Below are 25,148 nucleotides of genomic sequence, written 5' to 3' on the forward strand. Positions count from 1 at the left end.
TTGTTGTCCTGACTTCACACTATGAGATCAGCTATTATAAGAGTGATTGGCAATCTCTGCTGTTAAATGGCTCTATTACAGATCTGAGTCAGGTTTTTTTTTTTTCTGAAGCAGCCTTGACTTTTTGCCAAATACATTTCTCAAGGTTTGCGGGGAGAATAAGAGGCACATCAGCAAAAGCGGAAAGCTCATTTACAGTCAAAGATGAATGCTTTAGCCAGGATAAAAGAAGAAATCCAGTAACAGAAAGGGAAAATGCTACCCAAAGCTGAAAGGACATAAACAAGATTATAGACTCTGCTGCTGCTTAAGAAAAATGTCCCGGCAAGGAAACAGAAGACCAGAGAATCCAAAAATTGTAAGGCTTTTGGGGCTTTGAAAATGTTTTTAAATGTTTTTGGCAAATTTAAATGTATGCACAGTCCTGTGTGATAGATAATATGAACATATTTTAGAAGTGTCACTATTTCCCATGCATTGTTTTGGTCCAGAAGGGAGCGTGTTTGACTTGAATACAGGTTTCATTGCTTGTGGCAGCTGTAGTGATGAATTACGATAGTATTAGATCTTTAGACGATCTAGGAAACCACAGGTATTAAGTGGTGTCGACTGTGATATAAGATACAGGGATAGGGATGACGATGCCAGCACCACACATTCAGAAGTGTGTGTGTGTGTGTGTGTGTGTGGTGGGGGGGGGGGGGAGTATCTCCCTATGCATTGACAAAGAAGCTCTATTTATCCCTGCCCAGTATGACTTTTTCATCCTGCCATTTGTCTAGCTGGAATGTTTTTAGCAACATTAGCATGGGGGAGATAATAGCGGAGAAACAGAGAAACATAGGTTTTTCAGGACTTAGTTGGAGCAACATTTCTGCAGTGAATAATGCAATGAAATTTGAGTTGGGAAAGAACAGGAGCCTGCTGAAGCCAATTCTAACTGTAGCTGTGTATCTGCCCACAACAAGCAATGTAATCAGCAGCTGCCACCAGAATGCCCTACTGAACATGTATAAACATGTATAAACTATTTGTGAAGAAATTAGAGGGTTTTTTTTTTGAAAACAAAGATTTCCAAGGAAATCACACCCATTTTGATGAAGTGTGGGATACACACCGAGAGAAAACATCTACAAGAACAATAATGTATGTTAAAATGTCAAAATCCAAGAAAGAGGGCATTGAGTGTAAGAGAGGGTTGGGAAAGAAATGAATCCCATTTCACAGAATCCATAGGGAATATTTGTTTCATACAAGGAGATTTCCAGAACTTGGGCTAAAAATATGCCATTCTGTTTTCTCATGAGCACTGTGAGGAAAGTTAGGCTACGGATGAGTGCTCATCCAGTGACACTTATGTCTGAGTAGAGATCTGAACCCAGGCCTTAAAGCTACAGATGTCTTTCCATGAAGACATAGTAAACAATGATAACAAAAAGAGACAGTATCCATGATATGTACAGAGTGCATACTACACTATACTACAATAGTACTATAGCCAGAAAGAAGCAGGAAAACAAGAAATATTTTGCTAGTATTTATTTGATTTTGGTTCTTCATGCTGACATGTTTGTATGCTTATCAAAGGTGACAACTTAGTCTGATTTCATCTGGTGCATAACAGTTCTTCAGACTAAAACAAGTGCATTTCTTGAAAGGAATAGGTATGATAAATTATTTTATTGTCAAGGAAGGTATTGTTTGGGAGGAAGTTAGTTACTGAATCTTTGCTATGTCTGTGCACAACCCACAGCCCCTTAGGACACTGATGTCCTCTAGGGGGCGGTTACTCCAGGCAGCCAGAACCCGACTGATGACTGTCACCCAGTGGACTTTTTCATTGGCCACCCTAAGACTGGGGAACAACCTGCCGGAAGAACCCCAATGGCTAAATCAGCTGTCAGAATTTAAAACACATATGAAGACACATATGAGAGATCTTCTGGCAGGCCTATCCAATCAACCTTCAGTCATGACTATTGATTTATATTCTACTGTTGCTATATATTTACTATGTAATCTGTCTTGGTGTTATCTTTTTTTTTTTACAATGGCGCATTTTTATCTATGTGTTTTATGTTCATATGTTTTGACTTTGTTGTATCCTGCCTCAAGCCATCAGGAGAAGCGGGTAATAAATGAAATGTATTGTTGTTATTATTTGTGAATTATTTGCAAAGAAGGTTTAGCAGTTATTTGTATACATATTAATTTTGCTTCTCTCTTTCAAACTTTTCAAATTATTTGAGATTGGGTGGCCCTTTAAATATTAATGGAGTGCATCTCCCATCAGCCTTAACAAGCTACAGTTCAACAACTGAAAGTTGCCCAGTCATAACTTCCCTTCTTGGCCACTAGATGGCAGCATAGCTTTTACTATTATCATTGGTTTTCTTCCAGAAACTGGTATCTAGTCAAAACCTAATGAAAAGTTGACAGGTAAATGGAAGATGCACATTTGAATCAGTTTCCAGGTTTCCAGACTTGGCGAGACAACTGTGTGATAAATATCTAAGTTTTTATGTGACACCAAAAGTTGAAATTACAATCATCAATCATAATTTAAGAAGCATAGGCTAACAAAGTATAAGTATTCCTGACCAGGACCTCTTTAACAGAATAAAAAATTGTACCAGAGGCAGAAGTAATAGGGAAATAATAGAGAAAGATCCCTATGCCTTAAAAGAAGGATATCAGTTACCTGAACAGGCGATCTCTGATAATCTGAAGTTATTTGCCATTTTACAGCAGAGTTTGAATAAGGCACAGGATGTAATTATGTTGATGAAACTGAAGTACAAGAAACACAGATTAGGCTGTGCCGGAGAGCTGATTGGTTTAAAATCTTTTTAAAAGCTGTGGTAGATCTTATAACCAGCTCACGTGGACAGTTTGACAAGAGAATTGAAGCCATAACTCTGAAGAAACTTCCAAAAGTCCTTCCAATATGAAATCATTTCTTTTCAAGAGACAGATGTGAGAAAAAGAGACTACTTTGCCTCCAGCTTCCTAGCATCCTGTGCCCATGGGTGCCCCCTTAGCCTTTGTAGAAGTCATAATAAAACACCAATCTTTTTGTATCAGAAGTGACTTGAGAAACTGCACGTTGCTTCTGATGTGAGAGAATTGGCCGTCTGCAAGGAGGTTGCCCAGGGGACACCTGGATGATTGATATTTTACCATCCTGTGGGAGTCTTCTCTCATGTCCCCGCATGAGAAGCTAGAGCTTGACAGATGGGAGCTTACCCCGCTCCCGGATTCGAACTGCCAATCCTGCTGGCACAAGGGTTTACTCCATTGCACCACTGGGGGCAATAAGAAGAGCAATAGGAAGAATGAGGAATATGTACCTCAGTCTATATGTGTATCTGCTTATGTGTAGATACAGATCTAGTGTAGATACAGACCTGAGGCATAATAAAAATGAATCTTGTTGCACAGTCAGGAGTCCTACTGTATTTTAATTATTTCTTTTTTCCCTTTTCATTCCTCTTTTATTTTTCTGAACATATATACCTCTGTGATTTAAACTGTTAGTGTCAAAATCAACCAGTCCAAGGAAGAGTGCCCTTTTGTTCAAAACTAACAATAAGAATAACAATAAGAACATGTACAATGAAACAATCTTGCATAATAAGTAAACAAATGCATTCTGAACCTTGTGGAATGCTGCTGCATTTCCCTTATATTTGGCTTGGAGTTGTTTGTGTGTGTGTGTTTCAGGAGCGACTTGAGGAACTGCAAGTCGCTTCTGGTGTGAGAATTGGCTGTCTGCAAGGACTTTGTCCAGGGGACGTCTGGATACTCTACCATCCTGTGGGAGGCTTCTCTCATGTCCACGCATGAGAAGCTGGAGCTGACAGATGGGAGCATACCCCGCACCCTGAGTCTTGGAGTAGTGAGACAAATATAGTACTTGACCAATGTGCTTTTGTTTTTGTTTTACAATAGATGTTGTTTTTGGTGCATCGTTGACAAGATTTCTGTCAGAGAGTTGTGGATATATTAGAGAAAGCTCTTTTTCCTTTATCTTTCTGCCTTGGTATATTTCTGAACTCTGTTAGTATGTTTGGTATGTTTCACTCAATATTTTCTGTAATCGACAGAGCAGAGAGCTGTTTGTGCTTACCTATGGGGCTTTGGTGGCTCAGCTGTGCAAGGATTATGAACAGGATGAAGATGTGAACAAATGTTTGGACACCATGTAAGTAGCAAGTGCATACTACGCTAGATCTGACAAGGAACAGTAGTTTGATCAAAAGCTAACAAAACCGGCCCAGAAATTCAAGGTTAACCAGGTTTATGAAATGGCTCCTGTCCCATTTTTTATTTATTCATTGGTTCTCCAGCATATTTACTCAGGAGACAAATTGACTGAACTCACTCTACCTCCAGATTTAAATTCCCTCCATGTTCACTGGGGTTAGGGATGCAAGAAGCACTAGAACTCTCTGGCTAATAACAATAAATGCCCCTTTCTAAACTATAGATCCCAGGGTTCCTTAATGTGGAGCCAAGACATTAAAGTGGGATCAAAATAATGTAACTATTTAGTGTGAAATGGCCCCTAGTCAGTTGCTTCTCCCTCTTTGTTGGCTTCCCCATCAATGCTGTCCTAACACATGTGCACATTGGACAGTTGCCCAGGAATGAGATGGGTACTTTTTCCCTCTCCATTGTAGACAGTGTATGGGAATACTTTGGCTGCACTGGCTATTACACTCTACTTTTGGCTTTTATTGTGTAGTCTGCTATAGCACAATGCTTTCCCATTAACATAAATTGCTTTTCCGGTCAAAACCCAGCATGAACATGATACATTAAGAGAGAGAAGATGTAATAGAGCTCTTACTCAGATCCATTCAAAGCTTTCAAACTCATGACTGCACTTTGTTTTGGCCTTTTGATAAAAATCCCCTGTGCATAATCAAGAGTAACTCCATAATACTACAGAACATCTAGTACTGTTTTTAGTAATGTCACTTTCATCACTAAGATTGCTACACTATCTTTCTGAAACTTTGTATGTACCTGCCTTCAAGTTACCTGTCAAATTATGGCACCCCATGAATTTCAAGGTGCTGGATCTATTTGCAGGCTAGGGTTCAACAGCTTGAGTAGTCTCCTCAAAGTTGAAACTAAAACCCAAAGAAGATTCACTGACCCAAGAAACAGGAATACTTCCACCTGTGTGCAAGGATTGCAAGGAAGGCATTACTTCCAATTTTAACTTTACATTTGGCCTACCCACAGTTTTAATTGTGTGTTGTCTTATTGTTAATTGTTACATTTTTAAAAATTGTTTATGTTTTTATTTTAATTGCTTTTATTGTTGTTATTATTGCTTATATTGTTGTATTTGGGCTCGGCCTCATGTAAGCCGCACCGGGTCCCTTGGGGAGATGGTAGCGGGGTACAAATAAAGTGTTATTAATGCCCATGTGTACTCACAAGCAACAGATGGGAGAGAGATGTGGTGTCTTTCTATCTGATACCTGAATGAAAATGGACCTTGAAAGAAATGTACCTACTCCTGAATTAGTAGTAGTAGTAATTGCGCCCAAATTTCCTTACTGGGCTCTTAGCATTATAAGACATTTTGACACCAAACATTTTTTTTAAAAAAATCCCAAAGTTTCATTTTGGCCCCTGGGGTTTCCAGGAGACTGGAAACATAGAAATGCCATCTAAAGCCACTAAAGATGATTTGGGAGCATTAGGAAGAAAACCATTTATCAAATCCGGGGGGCCACAGAAGCACTCTTGGAGGTGGCCTGTGACCCGTAGGCACCATTTTGCATCCCTGCTTAAAATTGTACTGTGCAGAGGCATTTCTAAAGTGCTAAGAAAACATATAAGCCTTCCACATTATTAGATTCTGCGCCAAGCAATGTACCTTTTGCTGTATCAATCAACTGAGCATTTTCTGTCATGAAATAAAAAGCAGAGGAGGAAAGTAAAAGGTAGACCTGCAAATCCTAAGTATTTACAGATAAAATGTTCCTGTTTTCTGGCAGGGGACATAGTATTGGCATCAGGTTGATTGAAGACTTTTTGGCTCACTCTGCAGTGAAGAAATGCCGGAGTTATTCTGAGACAACAGAAATAATTGCACAGGTATGGGAAGATATGTGCACTGCCTTGATCAGGAAAGGGCGACTTCAAATCCTATTTTATTGGCTCTTGATGATTATGTTAGGTGCATTTCACACCTCTGTCCACTTCCCAGGCATATACTTGACTGCTATGTGTGTGTGAATTCAAGTTACCAGTTGAACTTGTGGTTACTCCATAAATTGCATAGGTCTTTTTTAGACAATAAATATTCAGAAGTGGATTTGCTAGTTCCTTCTGTTTGAGTGATTTCAGCTATTCACTGAAACCCGTTGCACTATTTACTCCAGTGACCGAAACAGGACATGAACTGGGTTTGAAGGCAAAGAGGAACAAAGGTTTGATTCTTTTGGACCTGCAAGGATGTCAGAGTAGAGTCTGCACTCTCAAAGATCTGACATAAAGCATCAAGAAATGCAGTGAATATTTATTTACTTTTGACAGTTATGAGCCACAAGGAGAGGTGTGCAGGATATAAAATTATTATAATTATTATTATTCAGAATACTCGCATCAGCCTCTGATTAGCTGAAAATCAGTACAGCTAGGATCCGGGCTCCCATTGGATGGGGATTCCCTCTGATGTCATCACTGGTTCGTGGTGGGGAAAATAAACAACTGCCATTTTTTGGTTTAACGTTTGAGTCCCGTTAAAGGTCTGCCACATTCATGGACTTCTGGAAGGCAGTGTGGCATGATCTAAAACAGTCCAATTAGATCATAATTCCTCAGTCCAGTTCATACAAAAAGAGCTTGGTCAAACACAATGGGTAGTTCTGCAGACAGAACAGTTCAATGTTTAGCAAATATTAGTAATCTGTATGCTGATCCTCAGGAGTAGATATCTCTGGATCTTATCAATAAATCCAGAAAGCTTCTGAATGACAGCATGAGATTAAAATGTATGCGGAAACCAGGAGCACCTTGGGTACACACACAGGCATTAGCATTTGTTAAGTTTGCTCAATCGTGTCTGTGATTTTGTGCTGAACTGCATAAGCACACATTTTTATCCATCACATAAGCGCACATGTTTATATTTCCTTACAGCGGATTTTTGAAAAGGCATACAAGAATAAGGGATAAGATTATATAATTCATGAAATGGGGATAGGGAAAACATACACTTATTAATTAATCCAGGAGTGAGGAGGGAATAATATTGCATACACAGAGGAAGTATCAGTTGGGGATCAGGAAACATTCATGCATTTCTTGTGAAGCCTTTTCCCGAAGCAATCCATTTACACACAAAGGACTGAGCTTGAGTATTTCTGGGGGGTGCAGTTGGTCATCAGGGTTAAGGGAAGAAGGGCAAAGGTGAAGCAGGGGATGCCGCCCATTTGGCATTGCAAAACAGTAACATGTCAAAAAATATAAGATAAATTCACATTTAATTCATTTTTCATGAGGGGGGGTTGATTTTTTGTAAGCACTTCCTCTAAAATATAGTTGGTATTCATTGGCAGTCAACCATAGAAGTAGTAACTAATGCTGACCCTGCTTAGCTTCCAAGATTAGACAGGATCTGGTGTATTTTAAGTATTTAAACCCATTGCTTGACTACTACAGAAGTGTCTTCATTTTTACTATTATAAAATGGCAGAGGAAACAATAAGTGGGTTCTATTTCTGACTCTGTCCCGTCTAACATTTTTATTCATTGTTTAGCAAAAACCTAAAGTTTTTGTTTACTGAAGGTCTAAAAGGTAGGCTAAAGAAAGGTAGGGGAGGCTTTGTAGGTTTTCAGAACACACAAAAATAAAATTTTTGAATGGCAACTCCCAGAATCCCCCAACCAACCTAGCCAATGACCATTGGCAATGGAGTGCAGAAGAATAACTTATCTAAGCTCTAAAAATATCACAGAATTCTGGTATCTGTTGTTCACTGTATGATTTATCCCAAACCCTTCATATTTTCAATCCTAAACAATTGTGGAAGATATGAAAGTGTGAAAGTGGCACTGCCTATTTCTTGCAAGGCATCTGTTTCATTTCAAATCCAGGACTTAGGAAACTAAATAAAATTGAGTACAACAGACAAAACATGGTCCATATGAAATAAATCAAGTTAGCTGGTAATATTACAAACAGATGGGAATGGATATTCCACAATGGAGCCTTTAAAAAAGGAAGAATCCAAGCAGGCTTAAATTCTAATATATACATAGACCATGTTTATAGCCATGCGATGAAGATGATAGCTTTTTCCTTCAATATTTTGATGGCATTGATGTCCATTTAAAGCGACAGTGAATAACAGATGATAATGAAAGTGCTTATCTTTCTTGTTAACAGAAAGTATAGTTTATATAAATAAGCATCATATCAGATGAACCCCTGTTCTGGAATGGATACCAATCCAGGATAGCTATCAGAAGTGACAAAATGCCATATTTCCTGATCTAGTATAGAAAAGCTGGATTGGGGGAATTCAATTTTACTTTATTTTAGAATTGATAAAAGTTACTTTTTTTGGATAACAGCTTCAAAATTCCAAACTTGCATGACTATCATTTGTTTCCTTATCTTCCATATGAGGCATCTGCCTCATCTTGCATAAATGATACAGCTGGTCCTTGTTATTGTGGGAGCAATACTGAGAAGTGAGGAAAAATTGTGCACAAAAGGCTCTCCTGAGGCCTCTTATATTCTACTTCCCTCCAAGTGCAGACTCACAGTGATTACTCTTCTAAAACCCCAAGCACATCTAGCATGACATCTAGCGTCACCCAGTGCTTAGATGATTTACATTTTCATTTCCAGGTTGCTTTTAAGATGTATCTGGGAATTACCCCTACGGTGACTTGCAATAGCCCAGCAAGAAATGAATTTTCTCTCATTCTGGAGAAGAATCCCTTGATGGACTTTGTGGAGGAACTGCCAGAAGGAAGATCTTCACTTTGCTATTGCAGCCTCCTGTGTGGTGCCATTAGAGGGGCTCTGGAAATGGTATGGAATGAGATCCTAATTCTCTCTTCTCCTGGTATGGGGAATTGGAGTAATTTGGCAAGCCACTTCTGTGGAACAAGGAAGATGTTATGCTGTGACTCATGTCATGGCCCATTGGTCAAGCTGTAACAAATAATAATAATAATAATAATAATAATAATAATAATAATAATAATATAATCTTTATTTATACCCCGCCACCATCTCCCCAATGGGGACTCGGGGCAGCTTACATCCAAAAGAGTATCTTAGCTGTGCAAGCAGAAGCCAGTATGGTAACAATGATTTAAAGAGCATCCTTGTAAACCCAGTGCTATTGTATTTTTTACTCCCAAGGAGAACTGAATATGATTTTTTTTCCATGTTAGGTGCCAGAATAAGGATATGATTCTGATAGGGAGTGTGATAAAGTGGTTTGAGTGTTGTACTAAAGCACTAAAGTGTACTAAAGTTGCGGGAGTGCAGGATTCAAAACCCTGCTCAGCCATGATAACTCTAGGCAAGTCATATGCTCTCAGACTAAGAGAAGGATAATGGCAAGCCTCTTCTGAATAAATGTTGCTAAGAAAAACTCGTGATAAGATCTGACATCACATAGGAGCAAATATATTATACTCTTTGACTGGGAAATTTGAGATGGGTTGATGTTCCAAATTGGGAGGCAAAATATCTTGCCCAAGAAGCATGCCTCACCTCTTGCAAAAAGGGATTGGGGGCATAAATAGGCTACTATGCACACCTGTCTATAGTAAAAGAGAGTCTTGTTGGTTGAACCAAAGAATCCAGCTGGTCTTGCATTTTGCTCCCTAACGTGATTGGCTAAAAGCATTGGGATAAGATTCATAATGTATACAATTGTAGTAGTTTTCAAATAAGTAGTTATGTTAGTTTCTTGCAGCATAAAAAGAAGGAGGAGGGAATTAAGACTTCCTGCTAAAATAAAAATCAGTCTTAAAGATGCTGCTACATTTCTCCTCCTTTCTTTTTATGTTGTCTGAATACATGTATGGAGATTTGTACTATGCCTGATGATCATCTCTCCAGATGTTAAGGTTTCAACTGTATCTGAATATACACCTGGTCTTTAAATGTGAGCCATACTATCAATATTTCTCTGTGAATTCCATCAGGAGGTTACCTGTGCGTATTTCAGATGTTCAGATATCAATTCCTGCACAAATAATATTAGACCCGTCGCAAACTAGGTTCCTGCGGGAGAAAACCTTGCTAGCACGTCCCTGATGTCACGAGACTCCGCCTCTCGCCCCACCCCTTTCTCCGCCCCTTTCTCCGTGCGAGAGTGGTTTTTCCTTTGCTAGGGCAACATTGCCAGCGTACTCTCTCAGTTGGCAGAATTCAACTGAGAGAAAATGCGGGCAATGCTGCCCTAGCAAAGGAAAAACCACGCTGGCAAAGAGAAAGGGGCGGAGAAAGGGGCGGGGCGAGAGGCGCAGGCTCATGACGTCAGGGACGTGCTAGTTTGCGGCGGCTCTTATAAAGATTTTGAAGTTGGGAGTGAGGTCAGCGGGTGTAATATTAATATAATTTCATGGTGCATCCACAGTATCAAACTTTGCACAAAGCAATCTTATATTCTCAGTTCTCTTACATTCTGCTCTAGATTTAGATCTATTTTGATTCATGCTTCTTTCTTTTTTCCTTTAAAATTGATCTTAACTTGCTTTGATATGACATAACATTTTATGCCAAACAACATTAGGTGCGATGTTAGGAAACACGTTTTAAAATCCCAGTTCTTCCATGTGGAATGACCTACCCCTTCAACTCAGATAGGAAGCAATCTGGTTGTTTTTGTGCTGGTATTTAAAATCTCATAGTTATTACTAAATTTTAACTTCATGTGAATCATGGCTATGATTTATTACTTCCATGTCATATGGTTTGCGTTTTTTATTAGATAGCTGAATGGAGTATTTGTGGCTTTGTGAAATGTAGTATAGAAATAACTAACTGATTGAACAGTATTCTTTTTTTTGTTATGGCTTTCCTTATCAGCCATGGTAATTTCTTTTATGGGGCAGTATTTAAATACTAACAATAGATATACAGTAAAGACTGTACCCGCGATGAAAAGGACCCAAAGGACTGAAAAAGGCTTACAGGGGGTTTCTCTTACAGGAGGGAAAGCACTATTACAGAGAAATTGGAGAGGAATAATGGTGTATCTTCTTCCATTCAGCCAAATTTTACTTATTTTCAGATACACCTAGATGCTGAAGTTACTTTCATTCAAGACGCTTTGAAGGGGGATGATGTGACAGAAATTGGAATTACGTTCTTAAAGAAGATTGAAAGCAAGAAACACAAAAGAAATAAGTCAAACCAGTGATTGAAATTCTTGTAGATACACACCTGACACATTCATCTTCTATATTTTCCTAGCATCTTCCTGATCCAGAAGAGAGAATCACAAAGAAATAGATTGTGGACAGACCTCCTTTTGGATCAGGCCCTGCATGCCAAATGTTTGTTATGGGGAGCAAAAATTCCACATCCAAGACGCAAACACAGAGGAGGGTGAGATACAAAATGATCCTTCTTGAAGAGCCAATAGCATTTGAGTTCCAGGTATAGTGCCATCCTGTATCCATTGGGGATATGTTCCAGGATACATGAAAATATGGATAAGAGTGATCTCTATTGAACAAATGTCTTCAGTCAGCAACATATCATAAAGGACCTAGAACTATCTAGAGATGACACATTTTGTCGGATGCAGGTTAATGAAATTATAGGTAGCAGTCCTGCAGATAAGATGTTTGTACTGTCCTTCCAGGCATTCCTGCGCCCTCAAGAATTACCTGTATGTTCATGTCATGTGATGGGGTTCTGATGTACATGCTCTAACCAGGTAGAGTTAGATGGATGGCTGTGAGGAGCAAGGCTTTCTTATTAGTGGATGGCTGGGCTGAATTGGGAATTAATGAGTGAACAGAGAATGCTTGGGGGCTCTTATACTGCATGATATGGCAGTGTTAATGGGACCTTTGTCTTGGTTCACATAACAACCATAGCAACTTATCATAGTGCTCTGTAAAACAAGACAGAATCCAGACAAGTGGAGAACAATGAATCCAGCAAGGAGGGGATGATTAAAAACTCTGTGGTACTTTCCCTGTCTACAATGAAAAAGTGACATGTGAATTGAGCTTCTATATGAATATGTGCAATTTTTAAATACACTGGTACATATATTTTGCAATTTTCTGATCAATGTTATGCTGAAAGCAAAATAAAAGAATATTGTGCTTTAAATAATACCCGTTGCTGTGTTCTTCATTTGTTATTGTACTGGTATTTTGAGATTCCCCCCCCCCCCATCTGAAATGGTTATTTTCCACTCGTGGTAATTGTTGCTGTTAGCTGCATCAACGGATGTACTGTAAGTATGAAGGTGCCTTCCCAGGCTTCCTTTGTAAGGAAGCATGCACTTTCCCAGTAATGTTAATGTCTGGTTATTTTCCCAGCATGCTTAATAAAATCATGGATTAAGGGAGCACTGAGAATTCCATTATGCTAGTGACTATCAGTTAAGAAATCTTTACAAATTACAATGTCAAGAGAACTAACTCTCTGTAAACTGTTGATGCAGACTGCAAGGGTCTAGAACAGGTATCCTCAAACTGTGGCTCTCCAGCTTTTTGGGCCTTCAACTCCCGGGATTTCTGACAATTGAACAAGCTTGTTAAGGCTTCTGGGAGTTGGAGGCCCAAACAGCTGGAGAGCTGCAGTTTGAGGATGCCTGTTCTAGAGTACAGCAATCCCTCCACATTCGCTGATATTAGTTCCAGCCAATTTTGTAGTTGTATCTGCATGTGTGCATGCATGTACATGTGTACATACACACATGCAAATAAACGCAACATTATTTTAGGTGCTCGCTTTTCAAACACACGCCACTTCAACCCATTTGTGCAATGTTAACCTCTACCAGGATTTTCCCCTCCAAAATCTGATTGGCATTATTTGCTTTTAACATAAAGGAAGAGGGTTTAGGATTTGGGGTAGCTGGGAAAACTAGTTGGGGTCACAGCAACCTGCTGGGTTGCAATAGTCATATTAATATAGATAATGGATACATAGTAAGTCGAGAACTTTCAACATTACAAAACCGTGCTTGTTTGCCAAACTGTGGTCCCACAATCTGTCTTGCTCCCCATAACAAACATTTGGCATGCAGGGCCTGATCCAAAAGGAGGTCTGTCCACAATCTATTTCTTTGTGATTCTCTCTTCTGGATCAGGAAGATGCTAGGAAAATATAGAAGATGAACATCTTCTGTAGCCCCACTGGCTTACCCTTTTCCCTACTTAGCATGCCTTGCAGTTTGTTTATTTTTTAAAAAACACATCAGCCTAAAATATAAAATAGATTGGCAAAGACACAGATATACAGAGATATGCAAAACAACCACTTTGAAAATGGGATAGGGAGATTCCATCCACTATCCTCACATGACAGCAGGCATGTCAACATAAAAGCAGAAAGGATTCATCACACTAGGGTAAGTAATGGTAATGTAGTAGGATGGAGAGCTATTGACAAGTTTTCCTTATCAGTTGTAAGATACGAGATCACCAAGAGGTGGGGACCTGGTAGCGGGATGTACACAGCACCATATGACAGCTAGCTATCATCACCAAAGATGACAGTTTAGCTCATGCGGGGACATGAGAGAATGGTAAAACACCCAGGTGACCCCTGGGCAATATCCCTGCAGACAGCCAATTCTCTCGCATCAGAAGCGACTTGCAATTTCTCAAGTTGCTTCTGACACGATTAAAACATCTGTAAACCAGTTTGCCTGCCTCCTGTGATAAAGTCCACAGAACTGAAAATAGAAGAGAAACTGAGGAGGAGGAGGAGGGCAGTGCCAGCCCAGACTCTTCTGATTATAGCACTTGGGAATCAGCAACCCCAACTCCATCCACAAACCCCAGACAAGTGGGAAAAGTATCTCCTTCAGCTGATTTGATGCTTCCACTGCTGGTTTTAGAACTGATGTATTTATGTATCATACTGTAGTAATGCTCTTCGGGATTAAAGGCAAACATGGAGGAAATGCCATGCCAGGCTTTGGCACTTGGAGTGTGAATTTGTTCCAATTGGGTGGAATCAAAAAAGCACCTGAGATTCCTCTCTGCCAGCTGAGATGCATGTTCTTTGGCCTTAACTTCAAAAAGTTGCTGCTCTTTTTCCAGGTACATTTTCCAGAATGTAAGCTGAAGTATACTAACTGGAGAACGACAGCGGGAGATACAGGTGGCAGCCAGGGCCAATGTGAAGACGCTGGCAATCAGAATCCATCCAATCACCTTTGGGAAGAAGCATGAAAAAGATCATAATACTGCTTTTGATAAAGGAAAAATTTATAAAGTTCAGACCCAATCTCCAGCAGCTAGAGTAAAGCCCAAACCATACATACACTGAATCATTTTTGATGCCACTTTAACTACCATGACTCCTTCCTTTGGAGTACTAAAATTTGAAATTCCATGACATATTTATAATTTTCCACCAGAGAATTCTGAATATGTCTGAAAACTGAAAATCCCAAGAAACCACAGGATGTGACCAAGGTAGATCAAGCAGAAACAAAACACTCAATGCAAAAGAAACCACATCCAGGAAACAGTGCTTCTAAATACATTCTAAGCTCGTGAACTGATTTTCAGCACCAGAATTGACATCCAGACAGATTTAAAAGACCAGAAAGTCCCAGGTTTTGTTTCTGTTCTTTCTCATTTTATTTTGGGGATCCATACACATTTTGTTTCTCCCAGAATCTTTTCTGTCAGTTCTTGGTATAATAGAGAGACATTTTATACCAACTCCCCAAATCGGTTTATTTTAATCTACTATAACATTGGAAAGAACAGGAACAAAATCTGGGATGGTTCACTCAGTTTGTATGAGTTTAACAAAAACATATTACTGGTGTTCCAAGTTTGTTTCACAACAGCAGCTGGATTTAAGTGGAAAACAGCAATTTCTGTTAGTGATAGTGCTGCAGGCTACGTTTCTGAGGAAATAATTGGCAAAACCAGCTCTAATTATCCAGTTCTTAAGAAAACTCTACAAAATGAATGGTGTCAACATAAGTTGACATATAACTGGAAGGCACATGCACACACGCAAACAAACAAACACATATTATAAATAAGTATGTGGGAATCTTATTGATCCGTCAGAAATTAGCCAGAAATCATGATCTCTGTTTTTTACTTCATTCCATCGTCTGGCTGCAAAACATAGCTTTTTCCCATGTAAAAGCTTCCTGGATTTTAAACAGTCATTTACCTACCACCACTGTTGGAGAGAACAGAATAAGCATGTCAATGCATAGAGGAATTTCAGTGAGTCCATTTACTTACTTATTTATTTACAGCATTTGTAGCCCGCCTTTCTCAGCCTTACGGTAACTCAAGGCGGCTTACAGAATTGGCAGAATTTGATGCCATATATTCATAAAAATACAGTTTAAAACATTCAACCTAATATTATAAAAACCATAAAAAACCATTAAAACATATAATTACCTGTGTCCTTCTATTAAAATAATTATCCAGCAGCAACATCTGGCCATTCTGTGTTCATTCTTCCTATTTCATAATTATTTATTCCACTGCATCTAGTATATTATGCGGGGCCCCCCCCCCCCCATATCTGTTTCAACACACCTCCCCCTAGGTATCTGAAATGTGGAGAATGATAGATCCTATATTTGAACTATACTTGGACCAGAAGCATAACATAGAATCACACTGGAAGTGAGTTTTGTAGCACGGGTAAAGGAAATTGTGGATATCAAATCAATGGGTAATGATGTTTACACATGGTTACTAATGCATGACTTTAGGTTCTATAGTCATAACTTTTCCTTGTATGTTGTAAATACCAAACAGGAGGCCAGATCATGTAATTTGGAGTCCACTTTTGGGTTTTGCTAGAGGAAAAGTATTGCCATTCTTATAGTGTTCATCATGTCACTCAGACTTTCTAGATCAGCGGTTCTCAACGTGGGGGTCGCAAACCCCAGAGGGCTTGTTTGGCCATCTCTGAGGGGTTGTGCCGCCACCTCCTCAGGCCCCGCCTCCTCAGAATGACTGCAAGGGTGCCTTTGGGAGCCAAGGAGAGCCAAGGAGGCCGGAGACAGCAGCTGGGCCTAAACAGCAGGCTGGAGGTGCCCCATCTGATACTGATACTGATAAGGAGGTGGCCTAGTTGGGCCCTCCTTGTTGGCCACTTCCTTCCCAGCCTTAGCTCAGGAACCTCTAGTCTCCTTTTTAGGCCCAGCTAGGGTGCTTTTTCCTGCAGCGGAGGCTGTGTGATCAGAGGTGACCCCCCCCCCCCCAGGACTCTGAAAAAGATAGTTCAAAATCAGGGAATTCATAGTTTGTCCAAGGACACCAGGCTGGAATGATCCCATAATCCCCTGTCTCTCTCCCATGTGGGAACCTAAGGCTTCTTCCATGGCCCCATATGGCAACGTCCCTGTAACCCAAACTAGCATCTGACCAATTTGGCTATTATTTATTAATTGGATTCCTTTTTTATGAATGAAACTCCTCTTTTATGAATGAACTCCAACCCCTCCCCGTTGACTTTTGGGAGCTCTCATGAACCCTTAAAGACTTCTCAGGAACTTTTATGAACTTTCTTCAACTCTGATGAACTTTTTGAGGACTTTTATCAACTTTTGCAAAACTTCAAGTGTCTATTCGTATGTGTGAATGGGACCAACTTCTATTAGCCATAGGAGAGGCCTTGGGATAGAGTTCCTTTTTTCTCTGTTGGAGAAAAAAGAGGAGAGGATTGGGTGGGATGGGTAGTCCAAGGGTTTGAAGAAATCACAGGGGTGGAGTCTATCAATCTTCTCTTCTGCTTCACCCCTAAGGAAAGTCCCTCCTCTGTTTGTTTGTGATGGGAGGGAATTCCCCTACCAATACCAGCTAAGGCATTGCCTTGCACGTTTACAAGAAACCAAAACTCTATTTTGTGAAGATATTTTCTCAGAAACGCTTTTGTGGGGAAAGCAGAAAAAAGAAGGAAGGAGGGAGAGAGACTAATGTAGACTCAGAAAAGAGTAAGCTACAGCAGCTTAGTTTGTGTGTTCCTCCTTGTTCCTAATGTTTGCCATGCTTGGCCACACACATCCTGGTTTGCATTTGTGAAATGTTGGAGGATATGCTGATATTGTTGGATTCTAGCTCCTATCAGTACTAGCTAACATACTCAATTGTGGGGGACGATTGAAACTGCAGCCTAATAACATTTAGAGGACTCCAAGTTGACTCATCCTAAGCACAAATACTGCAAAATAGGATGGTATCCTTGAAGTGACTGGCTTGACTCTGAAGGAGCTGAGGGTTGTAATGGGTGACAGGGAGCTCTGGCGTGGGCTGGTCCATGAGGTCACAAAGTCAGAAGCGACTGAACGAATAAAAAACAACAACAAGGTAGAACAAAAAGGGGATTAAGCTCCCTGGTGAGAAGAAGGAAACGCGGGGGGGGGGGGGGGTGTAGCAGAGAAAGGCAGAATGCCGAAAGTAAGAAGAGGTCTGAAAACTAACCCCCAAAATAGCATTAAAGAAGCTAAAAAAACAAATAAGGCTGTGGCTGCAAATTGAACATGAAAAGCCTTGTTATACAAAAAAAGTATTTGCCTGTAATGTTTATTAAACATTACAATAACTAAGAAACAATCTGAGAAATGAGCCAGTAGTAGCTCACTAGTTGCTTAAGCTCTGACCAGGGGTGTGATGAGAAGACACGTGGAACAAACAATTTACCAACAAGACACTTTAGCTATCAGTTTCCCTTCCATTGTCACCTCCTCTGCCAAACTGAAAACTCTTCCTTGGGAAGAGGTTATACTAACCTGAGACTGGGCTCGAAGACTGGTGAGCATATCTTGCATCTCTTGGGAAGAACTGGAGCTTTGACAGGGCACCTGAAGCACCTTCTTGAAGCACTCTTCCCCTTGGTTTTTGCACATATAGTTTTGCAATATGGCACTCCCAGTAGCTGCACATTCATAGAAGCTGCCTCCCAGTAAGGCCACAGCAATCCAGGTGAAGGGAGCCACGGCGGCAGTGACCATCACCAGCCATAGCACTTGCACATAGCGCCAGAAGCGATTTGCATGAGGACATAGACACAGCTTACCAGGAGCACAGCATCCAGTAAGCACCTTCCAAGACCGGGTATTGAGCAGTAATCCAAGCAGAAACAGAATCAGGGCTGGTGCCAGTAGGAAAACAGTGCCATAGAGCATGTTCCAGGAGTTGCATGGGCATTTGAACACTACAACAGAAAAAATGCGCTCACTGCCAAGAGTCAACAAGGACACTGCACCATAGCCCAGTGCCTTCTGGTGACTAAGGCAGAAATCTAACACTGTGCGAAGTTTTTCCATCTTTTGAATTCTGTCAAAAGTTTCAGGTCTGTCTCCTGATATGTCTGTCTCGCTGGTGAGCAAAAAATCTGTTAAGAGAAAGCCTGTAAAAGAAGTATATAAAAAACAAAAGAGGAAGAGAAGAGTTGGAGTTTAAAAATATCTGCTGACAAGAACACAAAAACTTTCAGTTTCCCTTTTTCAAAAGGCAAAAACATGCAAGGGTATGGGGACTCTTAACAAGAACAGCCTCAAAGGCCACTCAAAGGCCTTATTCAATTTAATAAGGAAGACCACATTGACCCAGGTAAAACTGTTACCTTTCTGCATTTCTCTAGTCCAAACTATACATGAATTTGAATAAAAACAAAAATAGCCTTTATTTTAATTTCTTTCCAATTATTATTATTACATTTATTGTAGCACCAGGATTCATCCTCTGTAATGTTGTGCACCCACTCTCTGGTTAGAAGAAAGAAGGTTCACAGATGTTCCTCATTCAAGTTGTTGTGGGTTTTTCAGGCTGCATGGCCATGTTCCAGAAGCATTCTCGCCTGATGTTTCACCCTCATCTACGGCAGGCATCCTCGGGGGGTTTGAGGTCTGTTGGAAACTAGGCAAGTGAGGTTTATACATCTGTGGAATGACCAGAATGGGAGAAAAACTCTTTTCTGTTTGAGGCAGGTGTGAATGTTGCAATTGGCCTGCTTGATTAGCATTTAATAGCCTTGCAGCTTCAAGACCTGGCTGCTTCTTACCTAGGGGAATGCTTTGTTGGGAGGTGTTACCTGACCCTGATTGTTTCCAGTCTGGAATTCCCCTGTTTCCTGAGTGTTGTTCATTATTTACTGTCCTGATTTTTTAAAACTGGTAGCCAGGTTTTGTTCATTTTCATCGTCTCTTCCTCTCTGTTGAAATTGTCCACATGCTTGTGGATTTCAATGGCTTATCTGTGTCATCTGACATAGTGGCTGTTAGAGTGGTCCAGCATTTCTATGTTCTTAAATAATATGCTATGTTCAGGTTGGTCCATCAAGTGCACTGCTATGTCTGCTATGGCTGACTTCTCTGGTTGAATTAGTCTGGTTTGCCTTCCAAGTTTCTTGATTCATGTTTGGATAATGCTGCATTTGGTGGTCCCTATGTAGACTTGCCTACAGCTGCATTGTATACAATAGACTCCTGCAGAGGTGGGAGGGTCCCTCTTGTCTTTTGCTGAATGTAGCATTTGTTGGATTTTCTTGGTGGGTCTGTAGATAGTTTGTAGGTTGTGTTTCTTCATCAGCTTCCCTATGTGGTCAGTAGTTCCCTTGATGTATGGCAAGAACACTTTTCCTCTGGGTGGATCTTTTTCTTTATTCTCGTGGCTTGTTCTTGGTCTTGCTGCAGTTCCTAATCCTGTCTCTTGAAGAAAGTGGGAAGGAATAACCTCCCTCTCTTTTATCTGATCTTGAAATAGTTCTTTTTGTTAAGATTTCTGTCTTCATTTCCAATTAGAAGATATGTCCTCTCTCCATTTCTCTCTTTATGAAAGACATTTGTGAGTAACCATGGTTGGTACTTGATGCATAGTGCTTAATCACGTCAACGACTTAAATCAAGAAATAGTTTTCTAAGATCTACAGAGACACTCGCTGGAACACCTCAGCAAGTGAGAGTCCAAAAGTGGCAGGCTCAAACCCAGAAGCTCAATCAATGGCTGATACCAAATGAGAGACTCCCCCCTGGGCACACAGAAAACTGGGCGACTTGGAAGCCGCTGAACAGACTGCGCTCTGGCACCACGAGATGCAGAGCTAATCTTAAGAAATGGGGCTACAAAGTGGAATCCATGACATGCGAGTGTGGAGAAGAGCAAACCACTGACCACCTGCTGCAATGCAACCTGAGCCCTGCTACATGCACAATGGAGGACCTTCTTGCGGCAACACCAGAGGCACTCCAAGTGGCCAGATACTGGTCAAAGGACATTTAATCAACTACCAAGCTTGCAAATTTCATTTTGTGTCTGTCCGTTTGTTTTTGTTCTGTTAGAAATGTAATACAATTGTCTGGTTGCCCCTGACACAATAAATAAATAAAATCACATAGTCCAGAGCTGTATGTAGAGTTCATGTTTTGACCTGGACTAATAACATCTATGTTTGCTTCTCAACTACCTAAAGACTCATTTTCATAGTTAGGGGCAATAAACACCCATTAATACTAGTAACCTTTATTCTTATTTATTTTTGGTTCATTTTGTAATTCTACATATAATTGGTTCAACATTTCATCAATCTATACACTACAACTTCAAAAACCCATTCCAGATAATTTACCATCAGCTTAGAATCTATCACGATTCACAGGTTGCTATTTTCAATCCATTGCATATCACCTGACACTTATTTTCATGGAACTGCACTTGCCATATGAATGATCATTGCAGTGTCTGGAGAGATCCCTGTTTGTTTCAACCACTACAATGCAGTACAATCCATTTATCAATATCTTTGGTTTAACCTACCTCCCTGAATAGTTTTGAATCTCTCTAGGTCCTCCAGTGTGATTCTATGGCATACGTCCAGACCAAACATTGTTAAGATATAGAGTTCACTATTATCCATGGTATTGGTATCAGATATTCATGGGTTGTAATGGGACTCTTGAAATGTATTTCCTGCTGATACAAGGGTTTTGCTAAAAAAAACTTGGCAATCATACTTGTAACTACTAACCATTATTTACCACTTGGTGGCATGATGCTCAAACTATCTCATGAAATTCAAAGAGTTTTCTTAGACAAGGAATGAGGACGTTTTTGCTACTCCCTCTCTCTTAAACACTTGACACTAAATTTTACATACCAGTTAAAACCTCAGAAAATGCATGCAAAAGAAGCAGACCTATAAAGGCGCTTGGGGGAGGAACATGAAGGCCTAATCCCTTGGGTATTTCCTCCCATAACATGGGTGGACTGGCCACTGATCTCACAAGATCATGCCTGTCCTGACATTGCACATACAGTAGTAGAGTCTCATTTATCCAACCTTTGCTCATCCAGCATTCTGTATTATTCAATGCAGTCTGCCTCCTGCCTGGATACACAGCTGTTTCAATACATTGCAATGTTTGGGTGCTAAAATCATAAATACAATAATTACTACATAACATTACTGTGTATTGAACTGCTTTTTCTGTCGATTTGTTGTAAAACGTGAAGTTTTGGTACTTAATTTGTAAAATCATAATGTGAAGGTTGGTAAATGTGTATAAGCAGAATAAGCAGAAGCTTTACCATAGTATTTAAACCAAGGTATATCCTGCTGTATAAAAAAATGTCACTCAAGCTTGTGAAAGAAATAACAGTATCTTTACTTTGGTTCAAAAGTTCAAACAGTAATAATGTATACATCGGTCTTTTTGAATTCAGACAGGGAACAGAGGAATAAAATAGTCTTTTTAAATAGTCTTTGAAATATGCCTCATGCCACTGTCCAAAGTGAGAACAAATGGCAGAATGACAGTTAGAACCATTGGCCTCAACAGCCAACCAGAGGCAGCAGCCAATGAGAACCCTGGCTCCTGGCACACTCAGCCAATCGGCTGCTGACACATCTCTCTCCAGTTAACCCACCTTATCATTGCGTCCCTTTGCAAATCCTAACACTCCGGCAGTGGCCTGCCTCTCCCTTGGCACTCTTATCCCCCTGGGGAGACGGCAGCCCACCGTGTTCTCAGGCAGGGAAGGGGAGACACGTGGCTGGCAAGAGCTCTGGAGAGCTCTTGCCAGCTGCGGGTTTCTTCCTTGGCCCTCTTCTCAGCCTGGGGGTGATGGGCTGCCACTTTCGCATGCTGAGAAGTGGGCCAAGGGAGACTGGGGGCTGGGTTTGAGACCCCAAAGGGCAGTGCCTGGCCTGCAGACCTGGGTTTGCCCATGCCTGCTCTAACTCCTAAAGCATGATGGGAGTTGTTGGCTTTAGTGAACCAGAGCTTCCTCACCATTCTTGTTTTAGAACCAGTGAATCTATAGGCTAATGCAAATGCTACTTCATCCCTTTGAGATGCTGCTTCTTTAAGCATGAGCTCTGTTCAGTGGCAGAGTCAACTAGTGAAGAAACCTGGAAGGAATCGCCAAGCTACTGAATTAAATTCCTGCCAGGAGCTTCATGTGAGGCAAGATTCACTTGGGCACAACTCCAGAAGAGAGATGAGCAGAACTGGAGGCTCTTTCATTTTATTTTTGTTTATTTCTCACCCTGAGTTCTGGTAGTCAATTTCTAACCCTCAAATTATGGGTGAATTTCCTTTATTGTGTAAAGTTCCTAAGAACCAAGTATGTGCCAAGGCTCCCTGGGTTGAAACAGTAAATCCATGCTCTTGTGCTCTGTTGTTCATAAGGTTTTTCCCTGCACATGCTCATATCACAGAAGTGTCCAGTGAAATCTTTAGATCTGCTGGATTTGTGTGGTTCCATTCATCTTCCAAACTCTTCCACAATCTGGGCTGAAATTCAAATGCATGTGGACATGGAGGACATTTTAAGAAGAATGGAGCTCAGCTGAGAATGTCACTATTAGTTAAGCAACAAGTGCCATGAATATGTACAACAGGAGTTTGGTTTCAAGAACCTCAATGGATAACAGACTCCATGAATGCTCAATTCCTGTGATATACAATACCACTACATCCAATAGTGTCCCTTGTATAGGTTTGGGGGGGGGGGGTGTTCTTTAAATCTCTGTGTGGTTGAATCCATGAATGGAGAATATGTGAAGAGCACACTACAAAGTGGTTAACCTCAGTGCAGAGTATGCACAGGTCATGTTCCACACACACACAGCTTTTGTACAGATAAGTCATTATTTTACATATGTCCTATATAATCCTGTTAATTATGATCTATGAAAACTCTGAAAATTCCAGTTTTTGCTTTTCAATTTAATTTTATGAAAGAAAATCCTGTACCCCTTTGAAATTACCTAACTCTGACATTTAGAGCATCACTTTTGAAATGGTCTTCTTTTTCATCATTCATTTTGTGTCATTTAACACTTGCTATCATGTATGCTGGTAGTGTTGTTACATAACTTAGTCAATAGGTGGTACCAGACTTAGGCTCCATCTACACTGCCGTATAATTCAATTTGCAACTGCATTATATGGCAGTGTAGATAGGGTCTTAGTTGTACAAGATCTAGATTAAGCTTCCTTTTTTGCTGCTGCTGTTCTGTTTTGTCTGAGAATAAAAATTCATACCTGATTTTCTGATTGGTGTATATTTCTAGCCTTATGCAAAGCTATATGTTGGCTCTGTCAGATATGTCGACTGGAATCTTCTTAATGTTTTGTAGTGGCTGTTTTAAAGCTATTCTATGTGTAAATGTCAGGAGCTTTTTGGAGTGGTGTGCAGCAGTGGCAAGGGAATGGGAATGAAAGCCCTATCTTTAACTGGAGCTTCTCAGCTTTGGAGTTGGAAAAGCAGCTTTCTCTCTTGATAGTGTTAATGCAGCAACCTCAGATTGAACAAGGGCTGAAGTACTGGGGAAAGCATTGTCCCTCGCCTCATAATTTTGAGACTGTGTGCAGGTAGAACAGCCTCTGAGTTACAAACATCCAACTTACAATGACTCATAGTTAAGAATGGGGGTGAGGAAGCAGGAAGCGAAAGGAATCTGCCCCTTGAAAGGGAAATTCACTTCTGGAAGAGTTGCCAAGCGAAAAAGGTATCACCATTGAAGTATTCTCACCAATCCTTGATTTTACAACAAATCATTTTTTTTTCAAAATCCAGTGATCACAGGGATAGAAAGTGAGGTGAAATCTTCTGAACAGGGGCATAGATAGCAAAACAAACACCACAGAGGTGCAGGTTTTCACCTATAAAGCCCTATCTTCGCGATCACATCTTACCCTATAAACCAATGCGATCTCTAAGATTCTCTGGGGAGGCTCTCCTCTCGCTCCCACCTGTCACAAGCACGGTTGGTGGGGACGAGGGAGAGGGCCTTCTTGGTGGTGCCCCCCCCCCCCCCCGGCTCAGGAATTCTTTCCTTAGAGAGATTAGGCTGGCAGCCACCCTGTCCATCTTTTGCAGAAAAATCTAAAAATGTGGATGTGCCACGATGCTTTTGATTATTGTATCACGCTGTTGTTTTATTTTGCTTATGTTGCTGTTTTATGAATTTTAATACATTATATTTTAACTCTCCTTCTACCATCATCGGAGGTCGCCATGACCATCCCAACGCGATTTGCTCTATATACCGGGTCCTAGGGAAGTGCACTTGGAAAGCACCAGACGCAGGACCTTCTCTATTTCTGCCCCTGCCTTATGGAATTCCTTGCCTCCCTATTTGAGAGCCATGTGTGACTTAGGGCATTTTATCCTAGCACTTAAGACCTGGCTTTTTACTAGAGCATTTGACCCATGTTAATTTTAATATTTGTATGTATGTGTTTTATCCTGTATAATTTCTGCAATGTAAATCACCTGGAGCATCTTGTTTTGTTTTTTTTTTAAATAATTTTTTTATTGATTTATCACATTTATTACATACTATTGCATTTTGTACATCAGCCTCTTTAACATGTTGTTTTATTGTTTTGCTTTGACATTTCCCCCCCCCCCCCCCTTTTCTCTTTTTTTCCTTTTTATCACACAGTGCTCCCCTCCACCCG

General features: G+C 40.4%; 2 protein-coding genes across 2 annotated transcripts; one reads left to right on the forward strand and one right to left on the reverse strand.

Annotated features, from left to right (window-relative positions):
* The first annotated feature begins 150 nt into the window (after positions 1-150).
* TRAPPC3L (trafficking protein particle complex subunit 3L) lies at positions 151-12,389 on the forward strand. The gene is made up of 5 exons (XM_060753206.2): positions 151-358; positions 4,107-4,204; positions 6,018-6,117; positions 8,882-9,067; positions 11,289-12,389. The coding sequence occupies exons 1-5, from the start codon at positions 317-319 to the stop codon at positions 11,415-11,417; spliced, it is 555 nt and encodes a 184-aa protein (XP_060609189.2). The 5' UTR covers positions 151-316; the 3' UTR covers positions 11,418-12,389.
* An 18-nt stretch (positions 12,390-12,407) lies between these two features.
* Positions 12,408-18,582, reverse strand: CALHM6 (calcium homeostasis modulator family member 6). The gene is made up of 2 exons (XM_060753205.2): positions 17,970-18,582; positions 12,408-14,403 (listed from the first exon to the last, which is right to left on the reverse strand). The coding sequence occupies exons 1-2, from the start codon at positions 18,504-18,506 to the stop codon at positions 13,981-13,983; spliced, it is 960 nt and encodes a 319-aa protein (XP_060609188.1). The 5' UTR covers positions 18,507-18,582; the 3' UTR covers positions 12,408-13,980.
* Between the last annotated feature and the right edge of the window lie 6,566 nt (positions 18,583-25,148).

This window comes from Anolis sagrei, chromosome 1, assembly GCF_037176765.1.
Source record: "Anolis sagrei isolate rAnoSag1 chromosome 1, rAnoSag1.mat, whole genome shotgun sequence".
Lineage (NCBI taxonomy): Eukaryota > Metazoa > Chordata > Lepidosauria > Squamata > Dactyloidae > Anolis > Anolis sagrei.

Excerpts from the sequence above, each read along its gene's own strand:
- TRAPPC3L (XM_060753206.2), top strand. The coding sequence starts at position 317 with ATGTCCCGGCAAGGAAACAGAAGACCAGAGAATCCAAAAATT. Across the intron at positions 4,205-6,017 it reads AACAAATGTTTGGACACCAT|GGGACATAGTATTGGCATCA; the intron begins GTAAGTAGCAAG and ends GTTTTCTGGCAG. Across the intron at positions 6,118-8,881 it reads CAACAGAAATAATTGCACAG|GTTGCTTTTAAGATGTATCT; the intron begins GTATGGGAAGAT and ends TTTCATTTCCAG.
- CALHM6 (XM_060753205.2), bottom strand. The coding sequence starts at position 18,506 with ATGGAAAAACTTCGCACAGTGTTAGATTTCTGCCTTAGTCACCAGAAG. Across the intron at positions 14,404-17,969 it reads GTCTTCGAGCCCAGTCTCAG|GTGATTGGATGGATTCTGAT; the intron begins GTTAGTATAACC and ends TTCTTCCCAAAG.